The 16392-nt window shown below is 37.5% G+C and overlaps 2 protein-coding genes across 13 annotated transcripts in view; both read left to right on the top strand.

Moving 5' to 3' along the window:
- The window catches only part of LOC123630241 (histone-lysine N-methyltransferase MECOM-like), a 472388-nt gene extending 468932 nt beyond the window's left edge, over positions 1-3456 (top strand). Inside the window, exon 3 of the mRNA XM_045539618.1 lies at positions 3181-3456. Coding sequence (XP_045395574.1) covers positions 3181-3345 — 165 coding nt within the window. The 3' untranslated portion in view covers positions 3346-3456. The remainder of the gene's footprint in view (positions 1-3180) is intronic.
- Positions 3457-6310: 2854 nt separating this feature from the next.
- The window catches only part of MECOM (MDS1 and EVI1 complex locus), a 61585-nt gene continuing 51503 nt past the window's right edge, over positions 6311-16392 (top strand). For 3 of the 12 annotated variants that reach the window (XM_045539611.1, XM_045539610.1, XM_045539608.1), the window contains exons 1-2: positions 6311-6496; positions 9143-9277. Coding sequence is in view for 8 of the 12 variants with exons in the window: in XM_045539612.1 (XP_045395568.1) it covers positions 7935-7937; positions 9143-9277 (138 nt within the window). In the remaining 4 variants the exon portion in view is untranslated. Of the gene's footprint in view, positions 6497-7827; positions 7938-9142; positions 9278-16392 lie in introns of those variants that run through there. The other 9 variants (XM_045539616.1, XM_045539615.1, XM_045539614.1 and 6 more) reach the window with 5 other exon arrangements.

The raw sequence follows: 16392 nt of genomic DNA, 5'->3' as shown, positions 1-16392 counted from the left end.
GCAACCTTAATTGGAGTTTAGGAAATAAATCTTTGCATATAATAATTTATTCACTAGAGCTGTTGTTTCAGCAAAGTATTTCATCTTAGTTTCCAAAGGGCTCCTAGTCACTACTAAATATATTTAAAATCGAAGAATAGAAAATAATCACTTTAATTCTGGCCAAATAGACTATACGGTGCTCAACAGTTAAAGTCTTCTGCATTAAAAAAAAAAGATCAGAGAGATGATTATGCTTGTATAGTTAATTGAGTAAAAAGGACATAAGTAATGGTTCATTGGGGAAACTTTTGTATCAGTGTCTATGATGAGGGATCCCATGCTGTAGGGACAATAACGGGGTGCTAATTCTGAATGCACACAGTGCTGTCCTACAAAGACATCAAGATTTGTAGGAAATCAACCCTCCAGCAGTCCTGGCAAGCCAGACTGACCCCAGCAAATGAAAATAATCAAAAGTAATTAGAAGCGTGCTGGACTACTCCTCGGAGAGCCGAATGGGAGAGTAAACATGCCTGAATCCTCGAGCCACTGCAAAGGCCCATGTCTGAGCTGTTAGGTGCCCTGACCTTGTCCACATAAAGATGTGATTTATGAAGTGCAGGGCACAGCAGCAGGGCTTCTGTCTTCTCCTGGAGAACCAAATTACTGAGGTGGAGATTAACATGCTTTCAGTCGGGCCCATTTCCAGACCAAGGGAAATTTTTTATTTACATTTTTTTTACCTTTAATTTCCTCTTTTCTTTTTTAACAGCCGCCCCCCCCCCCATAGATTTTGAAAAGAAAAGAAAAAAGAAAAAAAAAAGGCAGAGTTCATCAAGAATGACCAGAAATCTCTCTCCAGAGCAGTGGTGATGTGCACTGGGGACTAGGGACATCCAGGGCTTTTTGTTTGTAAACTTGTATTGTGCTGGTCTGTTTTGCCAGGCCTGCCTGCCCAGCATCACAGTCTACATCTTCTAGCTTAGGGAGTCAAGCTTGTGAAATAACTTCCCTGGCTGAAAAATATAAATAATTAAAATTAAACAGAATATTACCTTTGATTCCATGTCTTTTCTCATGTGGCTTCTCTTGCCTAAAGGTTATGCTTCATTACAAAGCTTACCCTATCAAGTAAAAAGATTTGGGAGAAGAAATTGTGGGTGGTAGAGAATTTAGAGGAGTAGGAGGAGAGACAAATTGGGAGAAATATTTATATATGAATCAGTGGGAAATCTCTTGATTCCTAAAGACATATTTCATTTTTTCTTATCTTTGTCTCAGGTTAGGTGAGATTTTACAAAATCCTATTCTGACATGGAAAAGGAAGCATCGATTTTCTTTTTAAACACACGTCAATATCTATACACGAAGCTAATTTAATTAGCAAGCAGTTATTGTTCAGCCAAATGTCAATTTCAGATTATTTCATGCTTCTTGACATGAACTGTATGAAACGGGATTTAACAGAATCTCTATTAATAAAACTGCACATGAGAAATGTAAAAATGCACTTGTACATTTTTGAAAAGCTACAAAAAAACAGTGTTAAAATATGTCAGGCTTGGAGTTCAGTGTATATTTAGCCACCTCAAGAAACCCAAAGCTGCAGAATTAAGAGAACGCTACTTAGACTGAGGTTATAAAGTGCCTTCCTCTATAAACTAAAAACATAATGTCAGGGTGAATGGGAACATACTTTATTAACTTTATGGTATTGAAAACTGCCAGCAAGTTGTCTTGTTTTTAAATATTGTCCTCTGCAGAGTGTTACAGTGCTGTTTGTCCACAGGAAGCCTATTAAAAGTGGACAGTGCAGTCATTTCATCTGGCTTTGGCTGGACTGCTTTTTTTTCCTTTAATGATGTGCTGGAATGTACCATGCCCATAGGGTCTCCATTAGCAGAACTTTTACTTCTGGGACGACCATGAAGTTTAAGGCTTAAAAGAGGCATCAGTTTACAGTCTTGTGGGAATCACTTGAATACTGGAGCACTAACTTCTTACTGCTTTAACTAATATATTGACTTATTTTAAATAAACAGTTACACAATGAAGGCAGAGCCAGTGGCCTTATTGGAAATCTTTGGGCTTTTTAAAGATTCTTCAATCCACACAGCTGGGGAAGGAAGGAAGGGGCCTGAGGAGGGTTTATGCCCTTTTCAAACCAGGAAGAAAACACATTAACCTCTCCCACCCCAGCCCTGCCTTCAGCCAAAGGAGGATCTTTACAACTCCCAGAAAATCTATCAGCTCACACTCAAACCTCATATTTTCCAATGGCTTTTTCCTGGTAAACAACAATTAGCAGAACAATAATAATAAAAAAAATCATTCCTTCTGGAAAAGTGTTTTAAAAATATGATTCTCTTTTTAAACGTTGCTGATGAATCGCCCTATTTTCTACTTTCCCCAAAGCTATACATTTGTTATAGTTTGTTCTTCTATTCCATCCCTTTAATATTTAGATCATCTGTGCTGATACATGTTTGCAAATTAAAGCTGGTTTGAGATTATAGTAAAACCATTATTTTTAATAGCCCATTTCAAGGGCAGTGCTAAACACTGCAGAACACGCATGTTACTGATTACTGTTGAGCAGACAGTGGCTTTTGCAGATTAATTTGTAACTGGGAACTACTGTAAACAGATTTCACCAGAAATCCCAAGGAATAAAGGGAATTGGTGGTGGTATTTGGCTCCTTGTATTTATTTATTGTTTTAGAAATCTTTTGATGGAAAGCAAGCTAACAGGGGAGAAAAGCAAGCCCCCTGCAAAAATCTTTTCCTCTAGCTTTCTCTCCTGTTTCACTTCTGTTGGGGGGAGATGGGTCAGATCTTCTAAAAAGTTATTCTTTAAATAGCAAGAGGCCCCTTTCAGGAGAAACGAGGCACGTCTAGCTACTCTGGGATCTCAGAATTCTATCTTTAAACTTAACATTGTGTCAAGAAAAAGCAGGATGACTCTGCCTTTACGTGAAGTTATTGTTATGTAACCTAGGAAGAGCGGGAGTGAGATGGGAGAGGGAGAAAGAGATCGAGATTTAGTGTTTTGTTGGTTAGCTTTCTTTGCCCGGGTCCTTCTACTGATTTCCTTTAGTCTTTTTCACAATTTATTCAGTAAATAAAGACTGAAAATAATAATGATAATGATGTTAATATAATAATGATAATGATGAAATGAATTCTCCATCCTTCTAGGTAAATCTTCCAAGGCCTCAGAGAGTAAGCGTTAACTTTTTGGCTGTATTTGGGGAAGATAATTTCGTACGTAGAAGTAGACTTGTTGCAGGCCAGTGTCTGGGGGTCTGGACGGAGGTGGGCCCGCGTCCCGACGGGAGGCTCAGGCAGGCGGAGGACAGCTAGCGAGGCCGAGGGCAAAGCCGGGCTGCGGCCTGGCGGCGGAGGCGGGTTCACCTGGGTGGCTGGAGCTGCGGGCGCCGCGCTTTATTTCGGAGCGCAGCGCCATCTACCGGCCTCCCGTCCTACCTGCAAGTGTCCAGACCTTGCAAGTCGCCCCGCCTCCCCCACCCGAACCCAATATAAGGGGAAAAACTCGGAGGCCCTTTCCACGAAATCCTAATTTAGCCAGGACCTGCCAATGATCCCACACGACCTTTTGTTTATCACCGACGTTTCCTCCTTTTCAAAGCAGCTTTGTAAAGGGCAAGGCGGTGGGGGCTGCAGGGCCGGGGCGGAGGTTGAGGCGCTGAGCTCTCAGACCCCCTGATCAGGCTGCACTGTCTGAAGCAATCGGTTCCCCAGATTACTTGTATTTAATACACAATGCATCATAAAACAAATCCCTCAACCTGACAGGAAGAAAATAGAACAGCTCATAGCTCGAGCCGGTCCAATTTATAGCTAAATTAAAAAAAAAAAAAAAAAAGCCCCGACAATGGGCAAGTTGAGGAAGGGCAGGAAATCAATGGCTGCAAACCCCGGGCTCTTCAAGGTTCTCAAGCGCCGAACTCTATGGGAATATCTGACCGGGGTTTAGGTTATTTACAAAGGATTTTTCCTGTCCTACCTACCACTGCTGTGCGATTTTCCCTCAAACAATGGCCATTATCTGAAATAACAGTTCAATGTCACAGATAACAGGCCACCGAAACGAATTAGTCACCACCTCTTGTCATTTTCTCTCCCCCACATCCCTCCCTTTTGTTACTATTTTTGTTTTTAAATCAGCATTTGGGAAAATATAATTCTACTAGATTTACACGTTTATTTGCACTTGGAGAAAACAAAAAGTGGGTAGCATTAGTCTTATCCCGGTTTGGAGATAAAGTTTAACCATAACTCCAGCCCTCTTACTGCACCTCTCCCTCCGCAAGGGTCCCTAGACTCGCTTACTTTGCTTTACTTTCCATTGTTGAGCCATGGAGTTGTAGTTTGCCTATTTGTTTTCATGAATGGAGTCTTGTGATAAGTAAGCATTTATTTCCATTTAACCAGTGCGATTTACTAAGTCTTCCAAGGTTGGCTATAAGTAAATCTGTAGACCCTTTTATTTTGCCATGCATTCTCTGTATTCTTTCTTCCAATGTTTTTGCAGTGTGTTGATACAGATTGACTAAATACATTTGAGGAAGTTATTAAACATAGTATAGTACTGATCACTAAAGGCAGCATCTATGATGTTAAAAATAATCTGAGTTGTCAAATTGCTTATTCCACTTTTGGGCGTTCATGGTGTCTTAATTAATGTATCAAAGAAAATGGCAAAAAACCACACTAGACAGTGGTCAATCTCTCTAAGCCCATAATACGCTATTTGGGCAGGTTATATGCAAACAATGTTTCAGATTTTAAAATTTCTTCTTCTAAGAAAAATGTGATTTGAAAATTTAGCTGCCCTTCTACTGACCTAATTATAAAAAGGTAGGGAACAAATTAGAGTACGAATTTCAATTAAAAACTTTTTAAAAAGATGCTTAGCAGAAAACTGGAAGTGTTATATGTCAACTTTTCACTCTTGAGGCTGCTGTTTTCTGAAAATTTCTAAACTAATTATGTTTAGTCTGAACCAGCGTCCCTTTACCCTCAGCCTCATCTTCCAGCGCCCTCCCCTCCTCCTCCCCCCAGTCTGCCTCGGCGCACACACCCTCACACCCCTGAAAGCTCTTCTCCACCCTTTCACATCCCTCCCCATCCCCCATCTCACACACACAGACACGCACACACACAGACACACACTCTCTCTCTCTCTCTCTCTCTGTCTCACACACACACACACACACACACACACACACACACACACACACACACACACACACACACACACACACTTGTGCTTTCAGGACACCGAAACGGAGGATATTTCCCTGGGGAAAGAAATCCTGCCTGGCGAGATCTCCCCATTGGTTGTTTACCCGGGGAAATCTACATGTTTAAGGGGGATGGTGCATCCATAATCAGTCTGTCCCTATAGGACTTGGGTCTTGGCGACCTTTTTGTGACCTCTCCCGCCGGAGAAGGCTGCTGTCACTTTAAAAATTTACTGAAAGAGGAGCCGGTCTGGCTTCCGATCACTCTGGGCGGCGGGAGATAGCTCCCTTTCTCCCTCGCCCCGGGTTCTTTCTGGATGGCCGAGCAGATCCTCTTTAAAGAGACAGTTCATGAAATAGAAACCCGGCAGCGGAGCTTGGAGTTGCGAAAGGGGACGATCCCGAGAGGGTCTGGGACCGGCGAAGGCGCTGCGGAGGATCTGAAAGAGCGATAGAGCTCCCCTCGCCTCCCCAGGCCCCCCACCTTTTCAAACTCTCCTCCTCCAGCTTGTCCCCCCCCCCTTGGAACTGAGAAAGAGAAATGGAAGAAGTTTTAGTGGGTTTCAGATAACTTTCATTACACATCGGGCTGATAAGAGCAAGAGAAAGTGAGAAAAGAGGGAGGTGATGTGAACCAGAAGGAATAGCTCTGAGCTCATTTAGGAAGGGGGGAAAAAGCCCAAACACACCAAACCCGGGTCACCCAGACGAGAGAAGACTTCATTTCTGGTCTTAAAATATACACTGTTGGCGGACAATAAATCTGAAACGCGTGGTCCGGGAGAGCAGATCCTAGAGACGGACAAAGTTGTCAGAGACCCATTTGGAAATCGAGACGCGAGGCTTTTTTTTTTTTTTCGAACATCTCAAAATGTTGCTCGGGATCGTTTGAAAGGATTTTTGTGCAGAAGCTCCAGGGGGCTGCTGATTATTTTATTTTGTTTATTTTAATTCTTCTGTGATTGTGATTGCCTTTTATTGCTGAGTTGAGGCCATAGAAATCTAAAGGTAAGAGAACTTCTCACTTAAAAAAAAAAAAAAGTCTTGGCGATGGGAAAGTTTGCCACTTCGGACAGTTTCCTGCGGGGGCACCCCTTGCGCGGGGCGCCCCCCGCCCCCGGCCTCCGCGGCTCCCGCCCCCGTCGCGGAGCCGCCGCTTATCTGCGTGGCTGAGCCGGGCGGTTTCCTTGTTCCTCCTGCAAACGGTGCGGTCTGGACGCGTCCCGGGGTGGGTCCTCCGGCCTTCGGTGGGTGTCTCTGCCGGCCGTCGGCCTCTTTTCCTCGCGCTTTTCTCTTCCTTCCCCTCCCTCCGTGTGTCTGTCGGTCGCTTTCGGGGACGCAGAAGGTGGGGTTGCCAAAATCTGAATTCCTGGCACTGGCCACGCGACTTTGGAGCCGCTTTCGGCCGAGTTCCACCTTGCCAAGTAACAGCTTTTGCTGTCCAACAGCGTGTGCTGCTACGCGAGAAAGTCACATTCGGACCCTTTGGCTAGATGGTGGGGATTTTTTTTTTTTTTTCCTTTTTGCTGTTAGTTTTTTGAAAGGGCCTTTCTCTAAAGTCCACCTAAAGGCAATTTCTTTTTTTAGAGCTTGACAGCTTTTAAAAACACAGCAGCATGTTAGATGGAATGACTGAAGATGTGTCCTTAACTTTATTTTATTCGAGATTTCCGAGACGATTAAGACATTTGGGAGACGAATGCAGCTCTACTAGCAAATCAAAAGTGAATAATTCACCCAAGGGGCAAATGTTTCTGGAGAAAGCTAAGCTTTTGTCTTGGGGCAAGAACATTGAGAGTAAGAAAGTTAATACGATGGTGAAATCTTTGAATAATCATGTAACAGATTATGTAAAAAGACATTCTCTGGAAATGAACCTTTTAAAAAATTAACTTCGCTGTTGACAGTGGCAATGGCAATAATGTTAACACGGAATAAAATTACATCTAGAATTTTTATGTGCACTATATGTAATACTTAATTCCCTGCCTCCGCAGAAGGAAGGGAATGCTTAAGAGTTAAGGGGATAGATGCTTCTTGACTTTGAAATTAACAAGTTTTCCACGTCTTTCTGCAAATATGAAATGGAACTGGTGTTGCATTTCACCGGCTTTACCCTATTTCCTTTATTAAATATTTCTCTGGTGTGTCAGGAGAACTGCCTTTTTCTTTTTTAAAAATTTGTTTGCTTGTCAAGAAAACAAACAACAAAAGATCAACCAAAAACCAAACAAACCAAAAACCAAATAAACAGAACCCAACAACCCCAGGTTTTTACTATTTTAAAAGTGCATTGCTATTGTTATTTATGAGCCTTTTCAACATTTAGGGGTGGGTGGGAATCTCAAGTTGCCATTTGAGTTATTCACCACTGAGAGTTGAAGAAACATCTTCAAGTTTGTAATTTCATAAATAACAAATCATTAAAATTTGTCCTTCTTACTAGAAAGGATATTTAGGTGTAGACTTTTTTGTTGTTAGTGTGAAGAGGTGTCCTTGAAAAAGAAGAGTTTGATGTGTGTGTGTGTGTGTGTGTGTTTAGCAATACTATCCCTATCTGGTGTTTCGAGATTTTTCTTTTATAAATTGTGGGACTACTTATTGCCCTTCAATTGCCTCATGGCCAAAGGCTTATTCATAGTGCCTCTTGACTAGAGCCCTCAGAGCACTGAGTTCTTGAAGTTTATGGTGAGTTAATGACTTGAGTCTGCATTTGGCTGATTACCTGAATTCTATGCAAAATTGCTTTTGGTCTAATTTCTCAAGAGTTTAGGTTTTAACTTTTATGTAGCTATAGATACAGCAGAGTTCTGTAAGGGTTATTTAATTCATTAATTTTTGTTCTGAACTATATTGTGTAGTCTTTGATAGGAAACTTCCTCAAGTTTTCATTAACTGATTGACATAACATTACCAGCCTTTGTAGTTATTCACCATCAGGTCAACAACTCTGCAGCTTTTAATATTGATTAAGACATATTGCTGTTAGTGAATCAGAATAGCTTGGTTTAAGGACACAAAACCTTAAAAATGGAAGTTTTACATTTCATTTTTTGTTTAATAAGTGTCCTAAGTAATGATTAGTATTTAGGATAGGCCACATGTAAAACCTTGCAAAAAATAACAATACAAAGCCATGCATAATGATGGCAGTAATTACGATATTTTTAATATATTTTTTACTTGTTCACAAGAATCCCGTTTTGTTATTTTTCTTACTAGGTGTAATATTGAAGCGTGCATTGGCATGTGTTAACTAAAAGCTTAGGTTGCCATACTTTGCATGCGTGTGTCTCAATTATTTATTTTCATTTGTTTTTCTTCAGTTTGGTCAGAAGCATCTATGAGAAAAATCTTATTATCTCCTTCAATTAAGGGTATAACTTAATTGTTTCATTGTAATGAAATGCTAACTAGGAAAAGAAATTTAATAATATCTAGATTAAAGTTTTAAAATTGAAGTGCAAAAATGTAAAAAGGTACACTTAATGACAGGATTATCCAAACCTAAAATATTGACTGTTTACTTTACAAATATTATGTTATATATGCTGTTCAATATTATTTTTTTGTAAAAATCACATTAGATAAAATTAAGTCAATAGCACTCATTCATGCATAATAAGGAAATAAGCATTGTTTGAAACCAATTAATCAGTTTTTGTAATAAGTTACAAGCATTTTGTTTCTTTAAAAAAAGCAGTGTGTTGTCATTTCCAAGATAACATTATTATTTCCCCTTTATTAATATGCCTATTCTCTGACTTCTTTTTTCTTTTAAGGATTCAAAGGAAGAATATATATTTCAATGAAATGTTTTCAAGCAATCATTTTAATCATTTTAATTAATGTACTGATAAGGCAATTGATTGTTCTCATCTTCTTCCTTCCAGATCTTAGATGAGTTTTGCAATGTGAAGTTCTGCATAGATGCCAGTCAACCAGATGTAGGAAGCTGGCTCAAGTACATTAGGTTCGCTGGCTGTTATGATCAGCACAACCTTGTTGCCTGCCAGATAAATGATCAGGTATGTTGTAAAGATTTTCTTGTCTTTCTTTGAGAGCACTAAAGTAGCAGTGAAGCCTGAAGAATAAAAATAACAGTTGAGCTGCAGTAGACCCTTGTGGCCTGTTTGTTGATATGGTGAAAGGTAATGCACAAATATAAGTAAGATGCAGAACAAAATCATGTTTAGTACTACTTTCTTTCAGTACTACTTTCTTTGAGTAGTTTATTCACTTTGTACTAGTATCCTTCATGAACGCTCCAGTTTTTTAGTGTGACTGAATGATTTAAAAATGGAATACTTATTTATTGCTTACTGTTGATTACATTCTTTCTTTACCATCATAGTAGGTACATTCATAGAAAGTATTGAGCTAATCAAGAACACCCTGTGAAGTTTTGCAAAAATTGGAAGTGATATACTTGAAATGTTATACAGGTTTTATTTGAATTGGTAGGTAGATGTATATATGAGATATCAGTGTGGACTTACCTGATTATGCATTTTATATTGATTTGCCTAGTTATAAATGAGAATTCTTACTTTTGGACTAATCAAAATATACTCTTTTTTTTTTTGTATATGTGAAAAAGTTTAAGAATAATACTGCTGGAAATTGCTTTGTGTCATTATGGAAGACCATGCAGTGAGGTTGACTTTAATAACAATAACTATGAAATAAAGATCATGAAAATATCATGAAACATATTTTTCACTTAATAAAATTAGGTTATGAATCTTATAACATAATATGACAATACCTAAAATAACAAGAAGTTCAGCCTATTAATTTTTATTTTATAAACATTGTTGGGTTAGAATTTAATTATGTTATAATCATTTATTTCTTTTAACCCAATGGCTTCCTAAATCAAATATGTTTCAAAGACCATATTGAAGTGGTTGCTTGGCAAATCTAGTATGAAATCACCACCAAGAAAAAGAAAAGTTTAAATTAGATGTTTCCAATTGAAAGCTGTTAAATAAAGCTAGCGTCATATGGTCTAAGACTCTATTTCAAATCATCGTTATGAGATTATTCTTTGGCATTTTACCAGCTACCAGATAATTTTTACTGGCTAAACTGTATAAGAGGTAGTAAATTGTAAAATTAGGTTTAAATAGGAATCATTTAAAAATCTTCAACATATATCAAAAATAATAAACCAGTTGTTTTTTCTCTTTGACGTAAGAAAACAAGAGGCATTATTGACAAAGGAAAACATTATTAAATTAGCTATTGATTGTGAGCAGAAAATATCCCAAGTCTGTTGTATAAGTTACTGTCACCATCAACAAACATTTTTTGAACATCTACTATTTGTAGATGTGGAAATACATAGGTGCTATAAGTGAGTGAATTGTCCATGTTATGCTTGAAACTGGAGGACCTCAAAAGATAGCTTTAAGATGAAATAACATAATCATATCATAATAATTATTTGCCATCCATATTTTGCCAATAGTAGCTATTTCCTTGGATAGATAAAACTGTAGAATCAGTGAAAAGATGATCTAAGAATGGGGCTTGTAGCCAATCCAAGTTCACTTTTAGCCATTTTTTCATCTAATATGTATGTGTCTCATGTTTTATAATAAATATACTTTTGTCACTGGGAATCTTGATTGCATTAAAAAAGGGAAATTATTTTGCTGTTCCTTACTATGAATTAGGTTACTCATTAGAGTAGGCATTTGTAATTTTACCATAGTTACTTTTGAAATAATATTGCAAGATGCATTGTTTTTAAAATGAAAACATGCTGATTTTATATCTTAATGAATGGCATATTTGCTTATTTTAACTAAAGAACCAGGGAAAATAGTTAATCAGGAAAAACATATAAAGCCAATATTAGACACATACTTATTATTTTTTAAGTACTCATTTTAAACTTCTGTATTATGCTGACAGAAACCTAAGATGGTAATAGAGTGCATATCAAATAACATAATTGTGAAATTGATATTATATGGTCAGGTAAGTTCAGCCATAAATAACAAGGGAGGAAAGTCAGAGGTAAAAGTCAGATTTGTGTGTTAAGTATGTATGTGTACAATCACATTTAGCCCAACTGATAAGACAAAGGAGATCAGACGCCCAAATAGTGTATGCATATATTATAAGCATATCATATTCATCTCTAAGCTCATATGCATATTCTAAAGGCTAACTAAGAATAGTAATTCTAGACAGCTTTGAAATGTGTATGTTGGACTAGGTACAATGATAAAAAAGCTGACTAAAGAGATTCTCTAGCTTTATTTTTTTGCTCTCTTTTCCATAAGGAATAGGAGCTGCCAAATGGTGAATAAGCACAACTCATCACATAATGAACACTCCCATTGTGTGAGATATTATTTAATATTCAGACATAGAGAAAGACTCTGGATTAGGAGTAATTATCTGACATTAGCAACTTCAACGCAAATGTAGCGTTCTATAAGAAATCATAAAAAGTGTTTCTTTTTGCTCTGATTCTTAGACCTCAAGTTTATAAAATGACTTGTAATAACAATACAGGTATAAGTCCTAGACTCTAAAAAGGAAGAATTTCAGATAGTGCTTTCAACTGCAGTCTAGTCATGGCAATAATTAGGTCAACTAACAAAAAAGGATAGAGATTACCAAGAACAAAACAAGAGTGTATATAGTTTATTTTTGCAAAGATACATATTTCAAAAAATTCTAATGTCAAACATCAAGTTTAATCAATTTCGATCAGTTTTATAGTGATGTGGAAGAGTGCTATAAAAGAAAATAAAAGTGCTTGCTAAGATGATAATGCAATTTGATAGTAGTGGGACAAACATATATGCTGGATAAAACCCATATTTGATTTGTTTGGGGTGAAGAAGTTCTTAGAAACAGCATGGAATTTGGTTTTTAAGTAACATTAATAAAGGATGTAATCTGTTTTGTATCATAAAAAATAAAGACAAAATCCATTCAATTAACATTTACCAATACCTTTCTACCAACATTTTGTTTGAGGGGATATTCCTGAGTTTAAACTTTCTGATAGATGTCTGTAAGTTATTTCAGATATTTTTTCAGACCAGAATGAGTTTTGTGGCAGCTTTTTTCCTTGTCAATGCTGCCTAGAAAGACTCGAGTTTTGTGATTTTAGACTTCTCTTTCATTTCATGCTTTCAAAATTACTACAGTGATGTTTTTGGAGATAGAAATTCTGAAAACACTGCCATCACTGCTAAATCATAATTTGTAAGTAGCTGTGGCTTCTGACTGATATCCTTATTCCTCCCTGAAAAAATTGTATTAACTGTAGTAAATTATAGATGGCCACACCAAAGACACTAGTCATTGAGACCACAATCACACCTAAGTCATAAAAGAATAGATTCATAAAGAACACCCAAGTCTCTTTATTCTCTAATTACTTCCCCCTTATTCCTTAAAGTTTTTCTACAATGCTGTATAGCTCTACTTCTGTGGCACAGCATTTAGCTGGAAATTTTTACTGAGACAGACAATGCTCAAGTATTTTAACATTTTTAAAAACCTGAAACTGTCCTTGGTTGCTTTCAGGAGCAAGAACTGGTCCTCAGAAGCAGAGCAGGGCAGGAGCAAAAGCAGAGAGTTGGTTGAGGAAAGCTCTTTCCAGACTAGCCCCTCAAGAGGACCAAATATACAGAGGAAGCATGAAAACGGTTTATTAATTATTCAGAGGTTTCATTTACATCCGAAAGCACCCATGCGTTTAATGTCAAGTAGACCAAACATCTAGATGATTTACTGAGTTTTTTTTTAATCTGGATATTTTGATATCCTTTCTTTTAAAGTCTTACAGAGCTCTTACTTTTACCAACCATTTTGATTGGTGGATATGGCACATTTCTTTAGATTTGGTTTCACCCTGCTCTGACCTCTCCCTCCATCTTTTGATAAGTCCCCTCTTAACTCCACATTACTATACCCTTCACCTGGATCAAAAGTCCCCATCCACCCCAAGCAGTGCCAGTTCCTGTCTTTGAATATATTCACAAGTTTAGGTACTTATGGAATAGTTCTCTGGATACAACAGTTTTCCTCTAATATTTCTTCATGGTGAAATCGAACTGGTTATGATCAGAGAGATCACTAAGGCACAATTCCTGTTTAGTTGACTTTTTAGACTTAAAGGAGATCTGCCTTCCCCCTCATGATAATTAAAACGATCTGGGCATGTTTTTCGGGGTAACATTGGATATATGTATGTGTGTATGTGTTCTGTATCATAGAAGGGAACATAATTTCATTCAAATGCCTGGCCTGCCCTAACATGGTCTCTGAGTAGAATAAAGTTCTCAGAAACCCTAGACATTATTAATCTTGTCATTTACACAAGGTGATAAGTCCTTTCATTTTTAAGTAGGCCCTTGACAGCTGGTATTTAGTAAGGAGAAGAAGAGAACTATGCTGTTCACTCTGAATAAAAAGAAATGTGTCGATAAGAGATTATCTAATGCCTGATGTATATTTTGAAGTAATGAGATATAGAAGAATAACTGCCCCTCAGAGAATACAAAGTCAGAATTCACTTCGAGGATTCTGCCAGCTCCCTTGTGGTTAATGAACGGCAGCAAGACTCTACAGTGTTTTCAGTTGGAACAGGCATTGTTCTCGTTTGTGCTTTACCTTATAAAGTTTTAACTGCTTCCAGGACAATCATGGCTGATTTGGCACACCCGCTTTCGCTCTCCTTAGGTCCACGTGAATGATTCTATCACACTGCCGTGACACTAGAACAGTATTATTATTGTAAGCTTATTATGGGCTCAATTATTAAGTTATTTTCCTTGGATTTTATGGAGGAAAAAATCCACTTTCCTGCTTCATTCAATTAGTACAATTTGTGCAAAAAAGCTGGGTAGGTTGGTCAGCTATGTGGAAAGCAAAAATGTAATTTGTTAGCCTCTTTACGCTTTTTAAAAATGTTTGCATCTACTGTCAGGTAATTTGTTAATTTGCTCTTCCTTTACAAGGATTTCTGTCCACATTTTGTATGACTTCTTTTGATGTTGAAATTATTATTGGCTTTGGGCATTTTCTTTGCTTTGCTTTTAAGTCAAGTTCCACTTTTATACCAAAGTTATGCTCTGCTGTTTTAAGATGAATGCCAGCTGGCAATACCCAGAGACTGGCTTTATGAACAGTGTTTAAACTAACTTTGGGGAGATGTTGTCTGGCTGATATAAGTAACTTCCTTCACCCAAAAATGAAGTTGTCTAAGGCGTAGTTTACCATTTGATATTTACATCACAAAACAAACAGCACTGCCACTCCCCCTAAAATAAAGTTTTCCTCATATAATAATGCCCTGCCAGGATTTTTATTAAGATTCACAGATTGCACAAGTTGAAAGACAGGATGACCTCAAGTGTTAAGTGAACATGTTAAGTAATTATTGTTTGCATGTATATATCACCTTTCATTCAGGAAGGTCTCAAAGCATCACACCCACAGGAGATTCCAGCTATTTCTGAGATGGCTCCAAAAAGGTAGTCATAAGAATGCTTTATACGCCATCAAGGAGGAGACGTTTTGGTCAAAGGCACAAGAAAAGTCTCCAGCCTAGTAAAAAATCTAAACATGATCTTTAGCTTGATTACAATGTAATGATGGAACTCTTCTTAAATGTTTAGAAACCATTCAGAATGATCATCAGAGTTTTCATAGAATCAGATGAAATGGCCACCAAAGACAGGTTTCTTCTAGGTTCTGTAGAGAGATCCTTAGAGATTGTTTAAAGAGACAACTTGAAAGGCTTTCAGGCTGGGAACACTGTAGGCTCTGGGTGTTATAATAAGTGGATCTTTATCACACCCTGTTTATGCAAACTGGAACTCTTGGTTTTGCTTCGTTCATAAATAAACTTGGTTTTTTTTCTTCATGTTATTAACAAAGAGATAAAGGTGTAGAGAAAAAGAAATTTCCCCTCTAATAATATCTTGGTTCAGTGAATACATATTTTTCATTTTGGAAGTGGATATAGCAAGCCAGTACCTGATCTTTCTCAATTAATATTTTCTTGTCTTTAGACTGTGACCCTAAAGACATACATAGGATACCTTTTCTTTGGAGAAAGAAACTAAGGGTGATTTGCTTTGGCAATGCTTGGCGATGATAAAGCTTCCATTGTATTGGACAAATTTATGTTCTGCCATCAATTTCTGTCTGCTGAAGACACTTCTCTTTACCTCTGACTAATTAGGCTCAGAATGTATAATAGGATCCTTCCTCCAGAGGCCAAAAAATTCACTCTTGAGTTTGAGTTTCCTACATTGCTATGGATAGATAGGAGTGTAGACTGTGTTTCCTAAAGATATCACACATGCACATGTTGTATCTGCGGACTTTCTGCAAACTCTCTGCAACACCAAGACTGACAGATGTGTTCATATCAACTGTTGACTATTCAGATGTGTAAATTGTTACCTACCTCCCCTCCTACCCACCCTCCAATTCTTAAAGTTCCATTCAGCTTTTCCTAGTCTTTTGAGTATTAAATTGAATAAAGCTATAGAAAATAAAGGATTCAAGCCAAATGTTGGGAGCTGGAAGAGGAAGAAATCAACTGTCAACTTCAAAGTAAAAAGACAGCAATAGTCTGAAAAAGTTGTCTCTCAGTACAGATTTTTCAGGGAGTACGTTACTCTATTATTTCAATTATTACAACTTCCTGAATAGGTTGAAGGTCATTCATAATTCACACTTCTGTCATTTTTAGACATGCCAAATGCAGTCTATTAAGCATAAATAAAACTTCCAGTGCTTGACCAGGAAAAATAAACGGGGATTCATAACAATGAGGCCTTGTTCATCTTTTTAAAAGTAAATGATGTGTTTTCTTTCTTTCTTGTTTTCCCTCTTGTGCACAGAATTTTTCTTCTGTCTCAGTGGTACAAATATAATAGTTTAAATTGATCCAAGCACAGTAAACTCAACAGCAAGGCTGGTCTGACAGATTCTGGATTTTTCTATTGTATGGGATAATAAATGTGAGCCAACATTATTATCATTTATAAATACAAATGGTAACATCATTAATTTAATAGAGGATTTGGTTGAACATAGGCCTTGACTGTATAAAACAGCATTTGACTGAAAGTCTTTTGCAGCCTATTAACTCTCC

This window comes from Lemur catta, chromosome 1 (assembly GCF_020740605.2).
Source record: "Lemur catta isolate mLemCat1 chromosome 1, mLemCat1.pri, whole genome shotgun sequence".
Taxonomy (NCBI): domain Eukaryota; kingdom Metazoa; phylum Chordata; class Mammalia; order Primates; family Lemuridae; genus Lemur; species Lemur catta.
The sequence above is the reverse complement of the archived record's forward strand: the minus strand, read 5'-3'. Positions and strand labels throughout refer to the sequence as shown.